The 20,825-nt window shown below is 45.4% G+C and overlaps 1 protein-coding gene across 10 annotated transcripts in view; it reads left to right on the plus strand.

The window, feature by feature from the left end:
* The window catches only part of MAP3K20 (mitogen-activated protein kinase kinase kinase 20), a 94,488-nt gene extending 75,538 nt beyond the window's left edge, over positions 1-18,950 (plus strand). For 6 of the 10 annotated variants that reach the window (XM_086751513.1, XM_086751510.1, XM_086751511.1 and 3 more), the window contains 4 exons: positions 8,080-8,196; positions 9,698-9,772; positions 10,823-10,973; positions 14,653-15,613. In XM_086751513.1, coding sequence (XP_086607639.1) covers positions 8,080-8,196; positions 9,698-9,772; positions 10,823-10,973; positions 14,653-15,332 — 1,023 coding nt within the window. In that variant the 3' untranslated portion in view covers positions 15,333-15,613. Of the gene's footprint in view, positions 1-8,079; positions 8,197-9,697; positions 9,773-10,822; positions 10,974-14,652; positions 15,614-17,287; positions 18,151-18,183; positions 18,296-18,408; positions 18,722-18,845 lie in introns of those variants that run through there. The other 4 variants (XR_015258987.1, XR_015258988.1, XR_015258986.1 and 1 more) reach the window with 4 other exon arrangements.
* The last annotated feature ends 1,875 nt before the right edge of the window (positions 18,951-20,825 follow it).

Genomic DNA, 20,825 nt, shown 5'->3' on the forward strand with positions numbered 1-20,825 from the left:
TCTCCCTGGCACTGCACCGAGCCTTGTCGGCACAACCAGTGCATCTTCACCGTAAGCAGGCAGAAACTTAAGGGCCTTAGGAATGGCAGTGCCTTTTAGCCAGAATCCTGATAAATACACTTCAGGATGGCATTTGAATGTTCAGCTTTGTCTGTACGCTGAATGAAACATTGACTTCCCAGCACACGACTTTACCAGCCTCACATTTGTTATCTAATTTAAACTGCATCTTCTAGTGGGATTATGTTGGTTTCCACCAGCTGATAGATGCAGTCATTTCATTACAGTTTCCTTCCCTTTTTAGTGGCATCTTTGGAGGTGATGAAAGCTCAGTTGACCTCTGTGCTCTCCGAATGCATCAGGAGCGAGCACTGCGAAGCTAACCTGGTTTTTAGAGGTTTCTTTTCCAACTCTTGTAGTCCGAGTTATGTGGTTACTTCCATTCACTTCCTTTTAATGACCTTTCTGTACACAATTCCCACTGAGCTGAAAGGTGATAGATTTAGACATTTAATATGATTTTTTTTCCCACAAATTAAAAAAAAAAAAGAGGGACACCAATTAACTCCAAGATACCAAAGGGGGTAAAAAAACAAACCCTGGCAATTGTGGCTTGAGCTGATTCGCAGAACTGCAGAGGGAATTTTCAATGGCTTTCTCATCCTAGGTGGCTCATTAAAATTTCCCAATCAGGGAAAGGTGTCTGAGCTGTGTCAGCTCTGCACTGATGAATCATCCAACCCCTTAAGAAGGATGGTTCACAGTCTTTTTGTCTCCTGTTGATGCATTCTTTAGTTTTGGTCCTCAAAAGGGCAGATGCCTTTGAATGTTTTCATTTTTTACCGAGTGTGGCACAATCTGACCTACATCCAAACACAAAGCCTTGAAGCTGGCTCACCATTTTGCCTTATTTTTCCCCAGTTACCTCTCCCTCCATTTGACAAGGTAAGGAGCAGAGCCTCTTCAAAACCATCTGCTAGCTGTGTGAACTATTTTCTAGTCTGGAATATCCATTATTTAAATGTGTAGTGCAAAAGTGAATGTAATATTACGGCTACTTTAGAGAGACATTGTGACCAACTCTTCATGTGGAGAAACACGGGCTGGCAAAATGCAGGCAGTACCAGAAAAAAACAGTACTGAAATAGTTGTAACTGGAATGCAGTTTCACAAATGCTTGAGACCATTTCTGCTGCTTCTTCCTCTCCACCCTCCTACTACATCAACACTGATAAAACCTTTCTTTACTTTCTTAAAAATAATGCCTAGCTCAGACAGACGTGATATAACATCACCAGTTCAATTTGCTGAGTAAGGTACGCCTCACATTACAAATGTGGCAAAAAATAAAGCAAGGGCCAAGGTCTAAAATTTAAAATTCCAGTTTTGCAGATTTTCAGCCATATATATTCCCCGTGCTCTGTAGGTATTCTAACCCACTTCAGTAAGTAAAGCTGGCAGAGGAATTGGTTTCATCTGACACTTCCTTTGCAAAATACTTGCAAGTCAATACTTGACTTTCTAAGGTGGAGTTATTAACCTTATCTCAAAACCTCATCTGCTAAAGCCTCTCTCTTTAATTACATCTCAAAGCACAGTGCTTTCACTACTAAAGGCTAATAGTTAATGCAAGAATCGGAGTAGATGTGTTTGTGTGCCATTTTCATAGATTTGCTCCTAGTCAGTAAAGGGGTAAATACTTAGTGAAGGAAAAAAAAAGACCTAAGCTGTAAAATGAAACCACAGCCACATGTAAATATAAACAGCACCACTAAGAACTGGTTGATGTAGTCCACCGAGGAGGTGGATCAGTGGTAGGGTGTTAGAGGTTTAGTGCAGGTCATCTGAGCTCCTCATATTTTCTTTCAAAGAGGCTTTTCTGGATCACATATTGTTTATACATGAGGTGGTGCTGGTATAACTCCATCACCTCCACTGGGATTGCTCCAGCTGTAGCATCCATTTAACTGATCCATTTTAACTGAGAAACTCAAGCCAATACCTTTAAAAATCATTTTGTAGGCAGTGCTGAGCCAGGGATTCCCATCAGAGATGATCGACTTTTCCATAATCCTGAAGAAGCATATAGACTTTTCAGCTAGGTAATTTGCTCACTTGAATTTCTAGACTTTTTAATCTCAAGCTTTATTTTTATACTTTGTCCACTCTGAATTAACTTGCTGCCTTCCACACGTTGTCTCTCACGCGTACGGCCTCGGTCATGAATATGTCTGCAGAAGCAGGGACAGGTTCCCAGTGGTTTGTAGGCTTGGCACATGTCCTCTCCAGACAAAAGCCTGGAAGAGGAGCCTCTGTCCCCTGCCTGCGCAGGCCATGGCCAGTGGCACTGCCATGCCTTTCCAGAGCTCCCATGCGCCCTTGTCCCTGCAGCCAAAGTCCTGCAGGGCAGCCAGCCCCGTGTGTGAGCTGCAGCCTCCGCACACTGCCCTGCCATCGGTGGGGACGCGGTGCCTGCATGGCAATAATGTTCCCACAGGCAGTCTGCGGGAAATGCCACCGGAGGACAGGGCTGGCTCAGACACAGGAGGGCACCCGCACAGCCTTAGGAAAGGGACCCGTGTTACCCACCCTTCCACCTTCGCAATCCCACTGTCACAAGCAGGCTGCTCCTGTGGATGATGATGCCTGCGACCGCCGCAATCCCCCTTTGCTTCTGATCACATGGCAAGGGCAGCTTTTGGTACACACTACAGCAAGGCTCAGGACCGCAGTTCTCGCAGAGCGCTCCCTCTCGGCTGCTGCACGCCCCCCTTCTCGGGGCACCAGCCCCCAGCACGTAGCAGCACCCGGTATTTACCATTACATTCCCCTCTGTGGCGGCACAGAGCTTCACGGCGCTGGATCTTAAAGAAGGGCGCTGTCAGGGGACACATATTTTTGGTACTGCCGGGTGCTCTGCCTAGATGTTCAAAAGGCCTCGTGCTTCTCCAGGTGAAGCTCCAGCCAGCCGGTGCCTGTTGCCTTGTGGAGGAGCAAGTGATCTGGCTTTCGGAGAAGGCACCCAGGCAACTGATAACATAAATATATCTTTCTCTTGCTTTGTTTCTGTATGTTTTAAGACCATCTCTCTGAGAAAGCCTCCCCTCCGCCCCTGTTTTTTTCTGCCTGCACAGCTGAAAGAAAACCGGCGGTGGAGCCACCTTCTCTCGCTGGAGCCCGGCTGGCAACAGCCTGCCCTGACCTGAGACACCAGCCATTGTTAAGGGTATAACACATTTACATATTTTGCAATAAAACATCAGTTATTTGCATTACTGTGTCAAGTTTTATTTGATTCTTTCACCTAAAAATGACTCATTTTCCTTTCTTGTATTTTAAAAACCAACTACTCTAAGCTTGTTTGAGAATAATCAAAAATTGCCCATTTAGCTAGAAGTCATTTTCTTTTCAAAAGGCAAATGTTATTTAATCTTTCAGCTGTTCATTGTGCCATCATAAATACTTTCTTTTCAGCACAGTTGTGGGGACTGAAATGAGCCCACTAATTGCCTCCCATTTCGACTGACATGTGGTGGTTTAGTGGAAAGAGAACACAGCGGGGAGAAGGAAATAGGAGGCTGAGAAAATGAGAGCTAATTATTTTCACTGCCTCATGTCAGGCTCTGTGTCAGCCTTGTTTTTACAAACTGGAAGGTTTAGCACTAAATAAAACAAACTGGCGTCATGTTTTTATATACTGGCAGTGTCATGGAAGCAGCTGCACATCTCAAAGACAATATAATGCCTGCATTCGCATGGACACCATCTGACAGCCACTGTGAGCCACTGCTAATGAGGATATCACAGTGGTGCCAAGTGAAAGGTGCTGAATTATGTATGATTCTTCATCAGTGCAGCAATAGTCCTGTACATCATTATGAGACATTGTTTTGCTGAAGAGATTAAAACATTCTTAGTTCCAGACCCTGCAACCTATACACGCTACAAGAGGTTATTAATGGAATTTTTAGGGAGAGTTTCTTGTGGATTTCTTTTTGGTTAAAAATATCTCATGGGACAAAGCCGTGGTGGGTCATGACACTATATATATAAAGAAGAGAAGCAAATTAACTATAATTGTGTTATCTTCCTTTAAATCCAGAATAATAAAATATAGTGTAGCAGGGTGATACATAATGATAAATAACCCAAGTGCTGTCACTAGATGTTCTACTCTAATGCCTTTAAAACAGCAGGTTTCAGCAGCTGAGATAGATAATAGCTAAGAATGTAAAGGAGCTTCTGGGGACCTAAATCATCAACATGCTACTACTTTTAGTACCAGCATGACCAAAATTTTTTTCATATTTGTTTCATCTTGTGTTACATCTTACTTTTCTTCTAATATCCAGTTGCCTGCCACAATGCCGTTTCCATTTTTTCTTCAATCTTTAAAAAAAAAATATTTATTGCAACCGCTGGTTTTAAAATTAATCCAGGCTTTGGGCCTTCTTGAAAAATGAGGTGTCTCCCCAGCAAGTTTTAAGCTGTTGCAGGAGACATGTTTGTTGTTTAAAGCCTGTGCCTGATCTTTTTCATTTCCCTTTCATTTTTTGTTGCGGATGTTAGTGCATATGGGGTTAAAGAAGTATTGTCACCACAGTAAGCAGTAGACTTAATTTTTAGAGTGTTCTTGTTTTCTGGTTTGAAGCAGAGGAGAAGCGGCTCAAAATACATGTGTGATTTGCTTTTCTTTTCTATAGTCATTTGCAGAGGTTGCTGATTTATTGGCTTTTCTCTCAAAGTGTTATTCGGAAATTTTTTTCACACAAAGTTTTACTGGTTGTGCCTCTCAGTTCTGAAAGTAGCTTTAAAAAAAAAACAAACAAAAAGCTGAAATTCTTTATTTAAATCAAAAGTGAGCAGGTAAATATTGGGAGGTATTTTAATGTTGAATTACAAGATGTCCAGGGAAGTCTCTTTGAAGGACTTGTGTAAGTATATTTATCAGCCAGACATTTGGAACAAGACATTTCCAAATTATTTTCCCACATAAGACTGGCACTAAATGTATTCTCGATCCAAGAAATCTTATGGCTCCAATTCATCAAAGAATTGACAGACATGTTCTAGCCAAATTTTTGCCTAAGTGGCTGAGCATCACTCTCCATTCATTGCTAAACAAGAACCTTAAACTCAGTTGGAAAACAGGGAAATATGTCTCTTTTTGCAGCACACAAATCTCGCATTATTTACTCTGTGGCTGAACAAAATAGTTATCAAGTTTGTAAGACAAGTAGCCATCTACTTACCTTAGATATTTTCCCAAGGGCCTTGATTCAAAAGTCACCTAGCTGCTGTCTTTTTTCCTCCCTTTTCCTTCCTTCCTTCTCTGTTTCTTTCTATCTTTTCTTTTTTTTTTGCACAGCCTCTCCTTCCCTTTCTCTCCTCTATGTATTTCCCTTTCTGTCTCATTCTTTCTTTCCCCTTTCCACTGATGATTTTACAATAACGTAAAATGAAAACCTTTCTAAATAAAATGACACCCGTCTTTTCTGAGTGACCAGAGAGGGTACGTTTGGTGTGGTAATTTGCCCTTTTGGTGTCTGTGCGGTGTGGCTGGAGAGGACTCCAAGGAGGACCAGGGGTTTGGGGGCTGGATTTGAAGGACAGGAGAGTGTATTTCTTTCTCTGAAGCTGCTGTTCGGAGCCGGGGAAGGCGGTGTTTGTGCAGGGCTTGTGCATCCACAGCTGCGTGGGGCAGCCTGATTCGTTACCGCACGGAGAGGGCTCCTGCGTGAGCGGCAGATCCGGCGAGGGGCTGGGCACTGGCAGGTGCCCACCGCCTGCCAGACACTGGATTTACACAGCTTGTCAGCCTTTTCTTTAGAGATGGTCGGTAGATTTACGTTGTTTATTAAAAGCTCACGTTTGTCAGATCTGGTCTGTAAGGAGATATGAGACAACAGCACAAAATCCTGAGTCGTGAAAGCACAGGAGCCCTGGCACAAGGTGCGGCTCTGGATCTCAGGTGCTTGGCACTGGTCTCATGGCAAGAGGTGTACTGAATTAACTGGAGGATAGTATTTTATGTCAATGTTTTGTTCGTTACTTGGCTCAGGTGTTTTTGTAAAACTAATAAATGTCATCAAGCATCTTGTCTCAAACGTCAGGTTTGATCTGCAATAGTGAATCCAAGTAGCATGAATTTAGGAAGTTCTGCAAGAAAAGTCTGGCAACAAGGACGATATGGGCAGGGAGAGGAGCACAGTTTGAGAGGCAAGGAGGAGTCAAAGACAACTCTCTTCACTGCTGCTGTTCAGTTACATAGGATGCACAGTCCTCAGCCGACGTCAGGGCTGGTGCGTCACGCTCTACCTACCTTGGAAGAGACAGGCGTAACCCTAGATTAGCTCACAGCCCAAAAAAGCAAGACAGAAAAAGAACGTGCGAAGAGATGCAGTCTGTGATTAGGAAATGGAGGCACGGGGCAACCTCAGCGCCTTACCAGGTTGCGCAGGAACCCGATGGCAGAACTGGAAACTGAACTCGGTGCCTCTGAGTCTCGGTCTGCTGCCCTGGCCACTGGACCGCAGTTCCCCTCGCTCAAACTCACAGCAGGGTGATGTGAAAACCAACTCGCACGTCCACTCTGCTCATAAAACGCTGAAGCTTTCAATGGGGACAGATGGACACACAGGGCCAAATGCTTTCATGAGCATAATTTGTTGTCGTGGTTCGGAAATGATTATACTTCAGTTTTCTTTTATCTTGGAATTGCCAATTCAATGCCTGATTGAAAGCTTTGAGACTTCTGAGGGCTGAGCTTCTACGTTACATTTATGAGAGATGCACGTGCAAACACTAGCAGATAATCGCATGTGCGAGTGGATACTTTTTAGGCTGCTGTACATTTGTGTGTGCAAATAACTGCTTACGCAAGCCCTTGGCCCTAAGCGGCCATCTGTGTCCCCATTGAAAGTTTTTGCATTTTCTGAGTGGAATTGAGACAACTGCCTCCCACCAACGGTGAGACTGCACCTGCCTGGCCGGCAGCGTGTGGTGGACGCAGACCCTTCTGAACCCCTGGCACGTCTGGAGGAGCTCCTGTCTGTGAAGTGCAGATCCCCTCCTGCTTGCTTGGAGATGGAGACACTCTGCTTCACTGCAGCCCTTTTGTCCTTCAGGGGACTGATTTTTGGAGGAGCTCGGTGCACTGGACAGTATGTAATCCCTGAAGCACCTGCCGAGCACACCAGCAAATGTTGGCTGGTTTGCACCATGGACAGGCAGTCTCTGGTCCCCAGTGGGAGCCTCCCTGGCCCCAGGCATGGACCCTGGTCCCAGTACGCAGCCCACGTGAGGTGTCCTGCGGGATGCTGCCAGAGCTGTCAGGCTCTTGCAGGCACACACCTATGCAAAGCGTTGGATGTTGGCCCCGTGTTCAGCCCATGGGATTACTCACAATGATTATTTTCTAATCTGAGCTTGCTTATAATTAATAGTGCAATTGGAGGTGAGCAGGCGTTGAGGACGCTCAGTGCCTCGCTGGGCACTCAGTATCTGAAATAATTGAGCTGTAATAATCAGCTCATCCTTTTGCCCGTTATTTGAGCGACTGCCCAAATGGTGTTTCACAGACCCTCTGGGCGTTTGTTCCTGGGTTCACTGGGAAGGTGTCTTTGAGGCTGGCTGCCAGCATTGGCTGTGACCCAAGGTGACAGATCCCACCGCTGTCCTGCGCCTCCGCTGCCATGTGGGTGTGCGGAGCTCCCTGGACCACCCGCTCCAACGGGCTGTCCATCCAGGTGGGTGAAGCCACTGTCCTCCTGGGGCCCGTCACAGGGATCCACACCTCTGAAGACATCCAGACCTGTCAACGTGGCAACTGTCTCTCAGCGTGAGCTAAGAGGAGAGCAAACGAGAACCCAAGGGTTTTCCATTATCAACACTTTTACTGAAAAATGTGCACATCCTAAAATATGTGTATGTTCCTTATCTTTGTCATTGGGATATTTTTTTCCCTCATATATTGAGGATTAGGCTTTGGGTTGTTTTGGCTTTTGGTTTTGTTTCTTCTTTTTTTATTATTATTATTTGTATTCTAACAATCCAACATTCTTTTTTTATTATTCATAGGATTGTAAATGGAAAATGTACATGGAGATGGACGGGGATGAAATTGCAATAACCTACATAAAAGATGTGACATTCAACACTAACCTACCTGATGTAGAGATTTTAAAGATGACAAAGGTATTTACAGCCTTAAAGCTTTCGCGAATTCACAGATCTCAAACAAAGACATTAAAATACCACAGCAGTCGACTTTTGTGCTTGCAGAAGCTCAATCTCTTGACAGCTTTTAAATAAAATGCACATTTTAAACAGATTTGTATCATAATAGGAGTTAGGTATTTTGGTTCTCTTTTAAGCTGACAATAATGTTAACAATGGAAAAATAAGAGAAGGAACTAATTTATATTTTCTTGTTTTAATTCTATGTTATATCCTCTGAAAGGGGATTTTAAAGAAAAGAATGTTAAAAAAATTACTTTCCTTTTCAAGAGAAGAAAGTGATTTAAATATTCCAGTTTGAAACTTCATGTGATTTGTCTGGGGTTTTTTTTTCCTCTCTTTCTTTTTTTTTTTTTTTTTGACATGGTTTTAGAACTTTTACATGGTTCTAAAACTCCCTCTTTCATGCAACGATGGGTTGCAAAGACTGAAACCCATCAACAGAGAGTACAGCACTGAACATCTGCAATTCAGTGTCACTGGGCATTTTACCTTCTTTCAGAACCTGCCTGTAAATATTTACCAGCCAGCATTTCTACTGCTTTTACCATAAGCAACAGAAGCTTTGTTAATGCGGAGGGCATTCTGTTTCCTGGTATTTTTTATTGTTTGTTTTTATTAATATGCTCCATTTGATAATAGCTAAGAAAATAAATTTCTAAATGAAAAAATATACAGCTTGATTGCCAATTAGAATGCTGCTTTAGTGTGCACTGATAAAACCCCCCAAACTCCTGAATGCTTTTAACTGTGAAATTTTTTGGCAAAATTTTGGGGGAACCTTTGGTTATTTTTTCTAGAGGAAAAACTGAAAATCAGATTCTCAACAGTCAGAATTATAAGGAAAATGTGAAAATATGAATATTTGCCAAAAAGGATTCTCATATTTAATTCTTGCTAATAGTGTTTTTATAGTTTCTGGAATAACACCTGTGATTTTTTTAATTATTACCGTTATTTTGTAGCAAAATAGTTTTATGTTTAAATTTCATCTTGGACATTTTATTTTTTTCTTTAAAAAAAAAGACTTAAAGTTAAATAAACTAATAACCAGATACAATAACATTAACTTGTCACATACTTCAAAGTTTTTATATCTGTCAGGGAATATCGCCGAGAATCTCCAGATATCTCTTCCTGCTGACCCTCTGTAAGTCTAGCAGAAGAAAACTGTACTTGCACAAAAATGAAAAAGGTTTATGCCCCATGAAAGCAGTCCGTGTTGTCTTACCTACTGTCTTTTATTTGTAGAAATCTCTTCTCGGTTTCCTTTTGTAAACAAGGAAGTAAATAATTCCAAAATATATTGCTTTGTCTCATAAGATTTTAAGAAAAGTATTGATGATAACAATATGGAAACAGATGAAAAAGACAAATGTTGAAAATATCTTTGGGGTGTTTCAGAAACAAGTCAGGAGATGAAGAGCACCTTATAAAACTCCCACCATGTTTTTTTCAGCCACCGTTTGTAATGGAGAAATGGATTGTGGGGATAGAAGAACACCAGTCTGTAGAATGTGTTGTTACATATGAGGTAAGCACTAAGAAAAAAATTTAAAAATTGTTTATCCAAGATAAAACCTACATCGGAGGTGTGAAAATAGCATCCTCTGGCTTTGTTATATCCTATAATCAAGTCTCAGCAGCCTGTAATTAATTGTAAAATCTGCAGTTCAGTGTAAAAGCTGATGAGGTTTACAGAGACAATGTCCTCAGACTGCTGCCTGGGACGGCTCTTTTTCTCAAGGATGAAAACTCCTTTTGCTTGAAGTGTAATGGTCAGTGTTTTTTGCGTTACTTGAAGAGACTGGTTTTTTTTTAACTTTTCAATGAAGTGCTAATTAGGAGAGCTGAGAAGCAACAGAAGAAGAAAGAAAACGAGAAATCAAGAGTAAAATAAGAAGAAATAAAACCTGGAAGACAATTTAATGTGATAGAAATTAGCCTTTGTAAAAAGAGTTTGCAGTTACTTACAAAAGTGTTTTTATAAAGACCAATGCTGTGCGTCACAAGAAGGCTGATAATTGAGATTCCGGCTCTGTCCTGAGCGAGGTTTCAAGCAGTGATGGAGAGACAGGGAAACCCTGCACCTTGCTTGCCTGTCTCAGAAATGAAGAGCAGTAGTTTCTTTCAGCCTGAAGTTTCTCACAGGAGTCATAGTCCCTTAGCAGCAAATTGAAGAGGTTGATACTCCAGGAAAGTTTTGTGGAGGGTCCTCCTGCAAAAATACCTGCTTAGTCCTACATCTTTTAGCAGAAAACCCTCCCCATTTGACACTCACATTTATATAACTAGTAAAATACATTTTTGTGTTTGTAGAGGAAGGCCTTCATATCTTTCCTCCACATGGTACAAGAACTGAAACAGTTATTCACTACCACATTTTTAGCGTAATCACAAAATACCAGCCAAAATTGTCTGGAGTCTAAAAATACTTAAGAACTGGCTAAGTGGTTTTGTAAAACAGACTCTATATTGAAAACGTTGCTGCCACCCAGGCGCTAGTAGAAGTCCCCTCGTGGGAGAGCCTGTGATGTCCTCATGTGCATTATGTCCTCATGCGTGTTGTGTCCTTCCTGAGCAGAGCGACGTTAGAGCTCCCAAAACCACCAGGCACATCCAAGCTATCTGCTGGAGCAAGGTGAAAGCGCAGGACGAGGTTGAGACAGTACAGCTCATGATACAGACCTCGCTCCCCAACTCGGAGGGGAATTCACGGAGCAGATCCGACTCAAGTAAGTCAGTACATGCAAACTTTATTGCTGACATGGGCAAGACGTATATGGGGAGAATGGCAAAAAGTCAATGCCATTATTCTGTTCCAACAACAGAGCATGATCTTGCAGCATCAGCTGGCATTGGTGGTCCCTATGACATCTTGGTAGATGCGTGCAGGAGCACTCTGGCATGTCTAACTTAGCTTAAAGGCTAAACTTTGGGTGGCATCATGTTCTGTATCACAGTGTGATTTAAGGGGGATGACCTGTATGCTCCTATAGGAAGCATGCTGGAAGCAGTCCAATGTGAGTCTTTGGTCTTACTGTAATCACTTGCAGGTGCACATCAACAGCAGACATAGAGCTCAGATCCTTCTGCTCCAAAACTTTGAATGCTTCAATTCTTCCAGTAGTAAGCAGCCTTAAATACAGACACTTTTTCAACTTCTTCCTTGGATTGGCCTTGGGTCAACCTTTTGACACCCTCCAGTGTAGAAGGTCATTGCGAGAGGTGTTTCTGCCTATGGTGCAGCTTCTTCCCCTCTCTGTTGGCATATGCGTACACATCCATGGTAGTCTTTCCACAATGGCAGGCCTGCTCTTCTCCAAAGTCTGCTTGTGGAGGCTGGATTGGGAGATCAGCTAGCAGATCTGCCCTTCTCCTCCAAATCCCCACCTTCTTCACCAAGACTTCTTCCCACTGCGCTCTTCCACAGCTCAGCCTGCCTGTTCAGGCCAGCCCTGGCTCCTCGTTACCTGACTGCTGGAATGGTGTTTGTTACGGCTTCTGGGGCTCGACTTGTTCAGTGAAATACATTTAATGATACAATGGGCTCTACGCTGCAGTCTTCATTTCCTAACCAAAGTACGCCACTGACGTAGTCAAACAGCTCCATTGACTGTAGCACTGTTTTGCCTTTAAGATTTGCTGTTCTTTTGGTAAAGGTGTTTGTTAGCCAAAGCCGTTTTTCTGATTGACTTCACAGTAGAGCTGCAGAAATGTTTGGCTTGGGACAGCTGAGAGGCAGCACAGAAGGTGGAACAAGATACCAGTCAGCGGAGGGTGAACTTCTCCAGTTGTGTAGCTCTACGGCCAAACGTAGAAGAGCGGCCTCATGAATTGAGAGGTGCTGGGTTTACACTACAGACATGTCTAAAATGGGTGGTCTTATTCCTAAGCATTTGTGATCCATTTGCAACACAACTGTGTTTTGTAACCTAGAGCATGTCCCAAAAGATACCTCTTCAGTGCAGATAAGCTCTGCTGATGGAGGTTACCCTGGGTCTGGGATGATGAGCCATACAGCTATACCAAAGTCTGGTGTTGTATCTTCACAGGCTGGCTATACCGCAGTCAGCCAAGCTGCTTTCATTTTTGTGTGGTGAGCGGTGGGAGAGCTTGTCTGTCCCTCTGGCACACGGAGGAGCTACGTGAAGGCATTAATGTATTGCCAGCACCCCAGTGAATAGGCACAGCTCAAAGGAGGTGGGTTACCAGCCAGCGTGAAAGCTGTGCCTCGGCTCTAACAAAGCTTCTGGCCTGTTTTCTTTACCAGACCACCTGCCCCAGGTTTAAAACACTACCAAATCCAAGCACAAAGGTAAGGGTAATACCTGTCTAAGAGGCTAAATTAACCAGCAATGAAAGTACTACTTCTGCGGGCTGCCACATAGAGCATTTAATTCAGGATACAGAGTTGGTGGCTCAGAGACTATATGAGGTGAGAAGCCCCCCAGCCTGCAAGAGGTGAGAAGCAGCCCCACAGGGCGCACTGGGAGGTCCCTGCTGGGCAGCTGGTCCCTGGACTGGCCACCACAGCTGGCTGTAAGGAGCAGGGACTGAACAGCCTGAAGGTGCTGGAGGGAGCCCCTCATTCAGGACAGCATCGGCACTGGTCCCGCAGGGCACGTGGTGGCCACCTGAGAGTTGTTAACAAATTAAGACCCAGATTCAAGTCCTGAGCCTGCTGCTTCCAGGTTTTTGAGGTCTATGTTTTACATCCACAGTCTTGGCAGGAGGGCACAGGGGAATGGTAGAGGGGATGGTGTCTAGAAAGTACACTTCAGCATGCATGTTTCTTTTGAAATCATGACTTTCAAATAGGTTAAGAAGCAGAGAAGGCAATTCTCATCTGTCTTTCAATGAAAGGAGGTTCATCTGTCAGTGCGGCTGGGGCTATCTGCTGTGGCAGTGTCACACTTGCACTTTGATAGGAAAGACAGTTTCCTTTTGACATATTTGGCATTAAGTTGAACTGATTTAAACCTCTTCGGATTCCAGCAAAGTTTAGGGAAGGGAGGAACGGAAGAGACCATCCATTACACCTTAGCAGGAGCAATCCTAACAAGGACAGCGCCGCTACCCAGCTCACACAAAACTCCTCGTGGCCAATGCACCATTCCGGAAAGAGGCAGAGGGCGCACGGCATAGAAACTCTTTCCCTGGAAAATCAGCAAAAGGCGAGAGAAGAGCTGGGGTCCTCTGCTGAAGATGACAACATTTTGGTCATGTTTATGCTGCTTCAAGCTGGTGGGGTTATACTTTCCTGTTGGAATGATATTAGCAGTCTTTAAGGACAAATCATTCAAATCTCTCTAGAGCAAAATTACTTGAGCTGCTTCCCATGGGTTTCTGGACAAAGCTGTGGCTTCAGATAAGAGGAATTCCTGGTCTCTGCTCTACCCATAAAGTAGCAAACCAGGCAGCCCTCAGTTCAAGTGGGACATTTACAACTCTTGCATTTGCTATAGGCTTTCGTGCAAACCACAGGACTGACTTTCAAAAGTGGTTCAGTTTGATCTCTGGGAGCGACAACTTTTGTTACAACCCCGGGGCTGTGACAGTAGGTGTGAGGGAACTGTAATACCCTGAGTCGCTCTCAGTTAAGCACTGTCTGAGCTATCCTGGCTGAAGCCTGCTGCCTCACCAGCTTCTCCACATACAGAGCTGATTTTCTGCATGAAGCTGGGCAGAGTGGTGTAGCTGGGGCTTGGACTCAGTATCCGGAACATGTAAAGTGGATTGACTTCTGAATTTGTAGTAATAATAACTGAAGTGGCTCTGGTTTTTGTGGTGTATAGCAGTTAAAAGAGAAAACGGCGTGAGAGGAGGTGAATCCGGCTGCCACAGCAGGGATTTGCCCTGGGATCTGCACCATCTCTGTCACTGTGCTTGGCTGTGAACAGCGTGACGGTGCTGGCTGGGAGAGATGCAGGCAGAGGGCAACACTGCAGTGGTGCCAGCGCCTTGGGGTGCCCACTCCATGTCTGCTCTGGAGGTGTCCAGGCTCTTCTGCAATGAAAGCTGTGGAGAAATCTGCTGAGGCTGCCAGGAGCCTCACAGGAAATGTTTTAAACCGGGTTGAGTTAAAAACACTGGGAGGCACTTGGGAGTGGGAACCCACCTGACCAGCCAAATGGATGGTTCAGTAAGTGTCTTCTAGTCTAAGCTCCATAATCTGCACTGGCACCAGAAATATTTGCATCACTTGCTATTTTAAAAGTCCAACATTATGTTCATAATGTTGAACATACTCAAACCTAGGACTATTTGCTGCAAAGTTGGGAGGGAAAGGGTGGCATGAGACATGTTGAGGTTCTGAAATAAACCCTGGTACCTAACCTCACGCCTTCAGAAAACCAGAGAACAGTTTTCCATCAGTTCACAGAAAGCTGACTGTTTCCATTTCCCTGCCAGGCATCGACAGCCAGTGGATGCAGACACTGCGTATGCAGCAAATAGCGAAAGCCATTTCTCTCCAGCACGGCCACCCCCACAGCCCGACCACCGTCACCCACTACCTGCCCTACCTTCGCAGCCAGGACTCCTACGCCGCTGCTGTGAGGAGGATGCGCGCCCCTGTCAGTTACCAGTTCACGTCCATCAGCCACACCAGAAACTCCTCTCCCTTCTCACACAGTTTGACGAGAAACCTCTCGAACCTGCACCTGAACTCGAAGGGCAGCAGCACCTCCAGCACGGCCTCCGACACCCCTTCGGAGAGGGACAGGTCTGCCGGCAAAGGCAGAAATGCCTCGCACAGTGGTAACTCCCGCAGCTCCTCAGACGGGCGGCACAGTGGGACCAGCTCCCCGGTGCCCACCCGGCACTCGGGAAGAGCCTACAGGACTTCCTCGCCAGCGGGCTCCCCGGCCTCCCAGCAGCGCAGGTTCTCCCGCAGCTCCCCCCAGCCCAAGGCCATCCCAGGTATGCCCCCACAGGGCGACAGCGAGCCCAGGAGGGGTGAAGGGGAGAGCAGAGTCAGCGAGGTGGGGTGGATAAAGGTGCAGCATGCGAAGAAGCCTCACAGGCAGACCACCGGCAAGCCGGGAAAGGAGAGGCCCAGGGGGAGCTGGCGGGGCCGGAGGACGTTTTGAGGGAGGAATTTGCCCCTTTATTTAACTGAATGTTCAACCCAGAGAAGATACACCTGCTTCTATTTAATTTGCCACACTGAAGCTGGGATGCCATCTCCCTTGCTGGCCGGCACAGCCCGGGGCCTGGCAGTGGAAGGGGAGAGCTGCCCACCTCTCCTGTCATGGTCAGCGCCAAGGGATTTAATTTTATTTTTTCCCCTTCCTTTGGCTGCTTGTGTTCTCAGCTGACTGGATATCCACTGATTTGCTTAATATTTCAGTAATAAAATCAGTAAGGCACAGCTGGATGCTGTAACGAAAAGCTCTCCGTTTCATCCTTAGGGAAGGCGTTGTGCTGCTACATCTCCCCTTGCCTCGCTCATGTCTGCAGATGCCAAGTCTGGCTCTGAGCAGGGTCTCCTTACCCCTTGTTCAATCTGCTTCTGCCAGGGCTATAGGAAGAGGTAGTATTTTTATCAGAGTAGTCTGAAAAAATAGGAACACAGGGACATTTTTCTTCAGGTCCACTGCAGTAGCTTCACTTCTCGGCTCCCAGCCTGCCATCCCCTCTCACGAATTTCTCTCCTTGCTCTTTATTAAAAGCCCTGACACCAGCTCCCTGACACCACTGAGCACACTCTGTCACATACACTGTTGTCATAATCAGAAGGAGAAACAAAACTAGGCTTTATTCTTTTGGGGGAAAAAATAAATGCAGAGGGAGAAAAAGGCATTGCCTTTATCACAGTTACATGTAACCCCACTGAGGTCTACCATAATGTTTTCCTGGGCAGCAGGCATTTTTTAATTGAATTTTTAAATGTGGCCAGACTCTGTCGCTTTTGTCTTTCAGTCTTCAGGTAGTAAAGACAAGGTCAGCAAAGTTTCTGATTAATGTGGTCTTTAGCTCCACTGAGAACAAAGACACAGCTGTAGACTCACTTGTCGTCAGAAAGTTTCTTCTTAGCCTTTTCACTCCAAGTTGATTTCACACAATTAAAAAGGAAAAAAAAAAAAAAAAAAGAAAAAAGTTAGGGTTTCTCAAGATGCAAGAAGAGAAAAAAAAAAAGGCACAGATAAAGGAAGCTGAACCCAAAGCAATGCATGGTACCATCTGAAAGCCAAGAAACTAAATCACATGCCTTTGAACAAGGTGCTACACACCTTCCAGGCCAAGCAGTGCTGTGTAGTTGTGAGTGATGCTGGAGGAGCTGCTGGCACATCACCCCCTTGGTGACCCCCATCACCATAGCCCTGTCACTGGATGTTCAAAAGGACATGTAAATTCCCTGCTCCACACAAAGGCCACTCCTGGGGGTACATGCAGCTCTCCTCTGATTCCCACCAGCCCCAGTGAGGCCTGAGCCCCGTGGTGGGTTTCCCAATACCTGCCAGAGTGAACTCGGACTCACATTTCATGAATTCAGGACAGGGTCCATCAAAAACCAATGGAGCAGGACACAACTGATACCAGGTGTCAGGAACTGGATCTCTGTTGTTTAAGCACCTTTTCCTCTGACAACAGTTAAGAGCAGAAAAAATAGTAAGAAACTTCACTTGGAAGTGCACGGGGCTGCATGTGAAGCTCTGTGATAACAAAGCTTGCCGCTTTCTTGTGGCTTCAGACTAGTTGAAAGGTAGTTAGTAACCCAGCTTCTGACCCTGGTTTACTGAGCCTGACAACTAATTTGTGGGATGTGGGCAATCTACCATTGGATGTTTCTCTGTCACAACTTAGCAGGATACTGGATTTTGTCTAGGTTGGGGATCCTTCCCTAACACTTCTTGCCATTACCAAAATGGGCTGGCGGATACCAGCTGATAGTAACTGCACCTGAGAGCACTTGCTAAAAATGTGCTTGTGTTATGAAAATTTGGATATGCATCTCAGGAAACGAGATCTTGTTTCAGGGTTGGGCCTGCACAAATGCTAGAAAGAAATTGCAAGAGTTTGGAAGGGTCCATTTCTCTTCCAGGGTGATGAGGATGGCAGTGCAGTTGCACCAGCCTGAAAACAAGGCCCTGCCCAGCAGACACTGTGGGCTGGTGGTGGCCGTTCAAGATTTATCAGCTGCCTGTGGCTGATTATCACGATGTCCAGAAGGATTCCTCTGCTGTTTATAAGCAATTTAATGCTGTGCTTAACTCTAATCTGCAATGTACTGTCTGTCCACATCTGTTGTATTAAAGTGTTCATTAGCATTTAAAGGAAGAGCGGATGGTATTGATCACGCCTATTAAAATTAAACAAGCATGCAATAGTGACTGATTAGAAATGCTCTTCCTGTACCAGCATTGTTGGTTAAAGCAACAGTAAGTGAACTTGTCAAGAAAAAAAGAAGTCTCAGCAAGATCTAGTTTTCCATCTCAGTGTAATCACTCTTAATGTGGTTACTCCCTATCTTGGTAATAATTAATTATAAGTCAAAATGTGCTTACGTTTTCACACCCCGGTACTTTACGAAGCCAAGCAATTTTTTTCCATGTTTTGCCACCACTGGCTAGAAGACCATGCACAGCAATGTGGAAAATCATACCGTCTTGGGCAACTACACCTCAGCAAATGTCTGCTCTTTGGAAAGGAACCATGTTGTGTTTTCTTAGAAGTCTGTTAAAGCGAATCATATTTAAGTACCAGTATGTCTAGATTTGCACACTAGGAGCTAGACACACCGCCCTCCCTCCATGCATATGTCCTTGGCAGTGCTACACCCTCCCTCCATGGCTGACTCTGCAAGTGGCACAAAATATCACTGCTGTAGAGCCGCCCCTTGTTTTCTTGGCTCTCCTTTCTCTTGGTCTTTGTATCTACATGCACCGATATTGCTGTTTTCTTAATCCCCCAAAGGTACCCGCATTTTCCTTTCCACAGTTTAAAATGCTCTGAATTGTAAGAAGCCAGCTCTGGGATGGCTGCTGGAATGGATGATGAAGAAGAGTGGAGAACTCTTGAAGGCAAATTCAGAACTGGATGTCCAAAGTGAGTGAGTATTTGCATCCAATCAGGAGAATGTTTGCAAAATCAGATGCTTTTTGTTTGTTTGTTTTTTGAGTCTCTAGCTGTCAGAGCTTACAAATAATCTGTTTGTTTGTTCAGCAACATTTTACTCTGGATCTTATGGGAATCACAAGAGTTGCCCAGCTCCCTCTGGATGCCAGACATCGGTTTCAGGGTGAACAGCAGCATCTCTTTCCAGCCGTTAGCTCTTAACCTTGCCAGTGGGTTGCGAGAGAGGAAGCGGTGCTCAGCTCAGACAGGAAGAGCAGGTTAACCTCAGCATTACGGTCCTTGGCTTTCTGAAACCTTACAGGCTTCCCCCCCCCGCCCCAGCTGATCTCCTCATGGCATGAGCAAAAATGATGCTGAGACTTCTCTCTTTTTCTGCCAATAAAATGTGTGGTTCAATTTTTTTAAGTCTTTTCTTTTTCTTTCCCATATACCTAAGGATGTATTAAAAAAAAAAGAAAGAAACAAAACATAGGAGGATGTCAAGCAGGCACTTAACACTGAGGTTTGCAATCATTCTTCTCCAGCTCGGCAAGGTGTCCCAGAGCCCTGGTGGATACTGGCTTCTGAAGTACACCAATTTCCCCAGCAGCGCTGGGATACCTGCTGCTGCTGTCAGAGGGACTGGTTGTACAAGGTGAATGTCCTGGAGACCCGCTCCGCAGAAGGACCAACAGCCAGCCCAGCAGCCTGGCACGGTGCTGCACACGGAAGGGGCCAAGCGACTGCGCTCTTGGGGTGTGTGTTCCCCATGTCCTGCCAGCTTCAGCCATGCTGTGCTGCAAACCAGCTGGCGGTTCCAGCGCCTGTGAAACTGCTCCCATAGTGGGCAGCACGTGAATGTGAGACTCCCTGGAGCAAAAACATTGCCCAGTCCTGCAAACACAGGCCGCTTTTGTTCACATGCAGCCAGGGCTCAAGGGGGCTGCCCACGTGTAGCTTGCTTGACAGAGCCAAAGGCAGTTCTGGAAGGGGGATTGCTGCTCTGAGGGCTTTTGGAGCTGCTCATCTGCCCGGGTGAGGAGATGAATCAGCAGAGTAACCCGTCTCCCAGCTCAAGCAGTCACTGGAGCCTTTGCAAATTCACAGGATGATTGTCACAGAGATGACAGCCCACTGAACAGTCCAAGGGTGCCCAGAATAATAAACAACCCCAGGCTGTTCCTCACCCTAACCCCTTGTGACATGAGTGGTCTGTCAATCCACCCTGGGGCAGCAGAGCTGCAGAGGTCGCTTTTTATGGCCTGGGCAGGAATTTCTCCCAGCTCAGTGCTTGATTTGGGCAGCGCTGTGATCTCTCTCTTTTGCAGTATTTCTAGTTGTTGCTCTACCCTTGTATTGATATCAAAGCACATACTGAAACATTACGCCTGAGCTGCGCTCGTCAAGGAGATAAACAGAAGTAATGGTCAGAAAGGAGAGATAGGGTGGCCATCTGACCCTTTTTGGCTGGGGAGTGCAGCTGCCAGGGTTTCAGCCTGTCCGACTGCTGCCATGGTGTGCTCTGTACCTCTGCGCCAGGAGGGATGTGGTCATACTGACTGGGTGGGATGGGATGACCGTGGGACCCGGTCATCCTGTGCTGATGCTGCTGAGACCGGCCTGCAGCAGATGGGATGCCAGTGGCCCCTATGTCTGCCCATCTACACTTGGATCTCAGTGATGTCGTGCCAGTGGACAAAATGCTGCCATGCTCCCATGAACAGTGGTTTTCAGGGCTGGGGTTCATGGGTGTCAGTGCTGCTGGTTCATTATTTCTGTGAAATGCTAAGGAAAGAAAACCCAGTTCCTGTTCAGCTGGGAGGTAAGCACGCCTGTTCGTGCCTCCCCCCGGTGCTGCCACAGCTGAGCTAATGCCCTGTGAGAACCTGCTTTCTTGCTGGCATCGGTGTGAAATAGGGACAGGTGGTTTGGGACATTGTTTACTTTTTTAATAAACTATTTGCTACTGCAGTTTTGCCCTTTCTAACCTGGTCCCACTGGTTATTTTCTAGAAATTGGCCGTGTCTGACAGCAATGCCGCCCTCACTGGGCATGCACCAAAACTCCATATGCTGACCACGATCTGGCAACTTGCTGAGCTGATTTGTGGAGCAGAAGTTGCCCAGACCCTCTGCGTCCCCCCTCCCACCTCACTCAGAGCAACAGCCCCTAGCCAGGGCACTCCTTACCACTGTCCTCTGATGCTGCTGAGGATCAAACCTCACGACTTTCTATAAACTTGCTGCCAAGAATACTGAACTGTATAGATAAGCCCTCAAGATAAGCACTCGCTTTTTTTTTATTGTGCTACAGAATGCACTTTGACCTAATTATCATTGTTATTACTTTAGGCTGGGAAAACAGACAGTTGCTTTTGTAATTGTGGAAAAATCCCAAACAGAGAGACCTCCTGACATTTCACGTCACTAAAATGGAACCAAATAGCTATGCTACCTCTGAAAATTACATCTGACAGAATTATTTTCTGAATATGTGTCCACCATAGAAGAGTTTTTACATAATTT

Source organism: Chlamydotis macqueenii, chromosome 6 (assembly GCF_036417535.1).
Source record: "Chlamydotis macqueenii isolate bChlMac1 chromosome 6, bChlMac1.mat, whole genome shotgun sequence".
Taxonomy (NCBI): Eukaryota; Metazoa; Chordata; class Aves; order Otidiformes; family Otididae; genus Chlamydotis; species Chlamydotis macqueenii.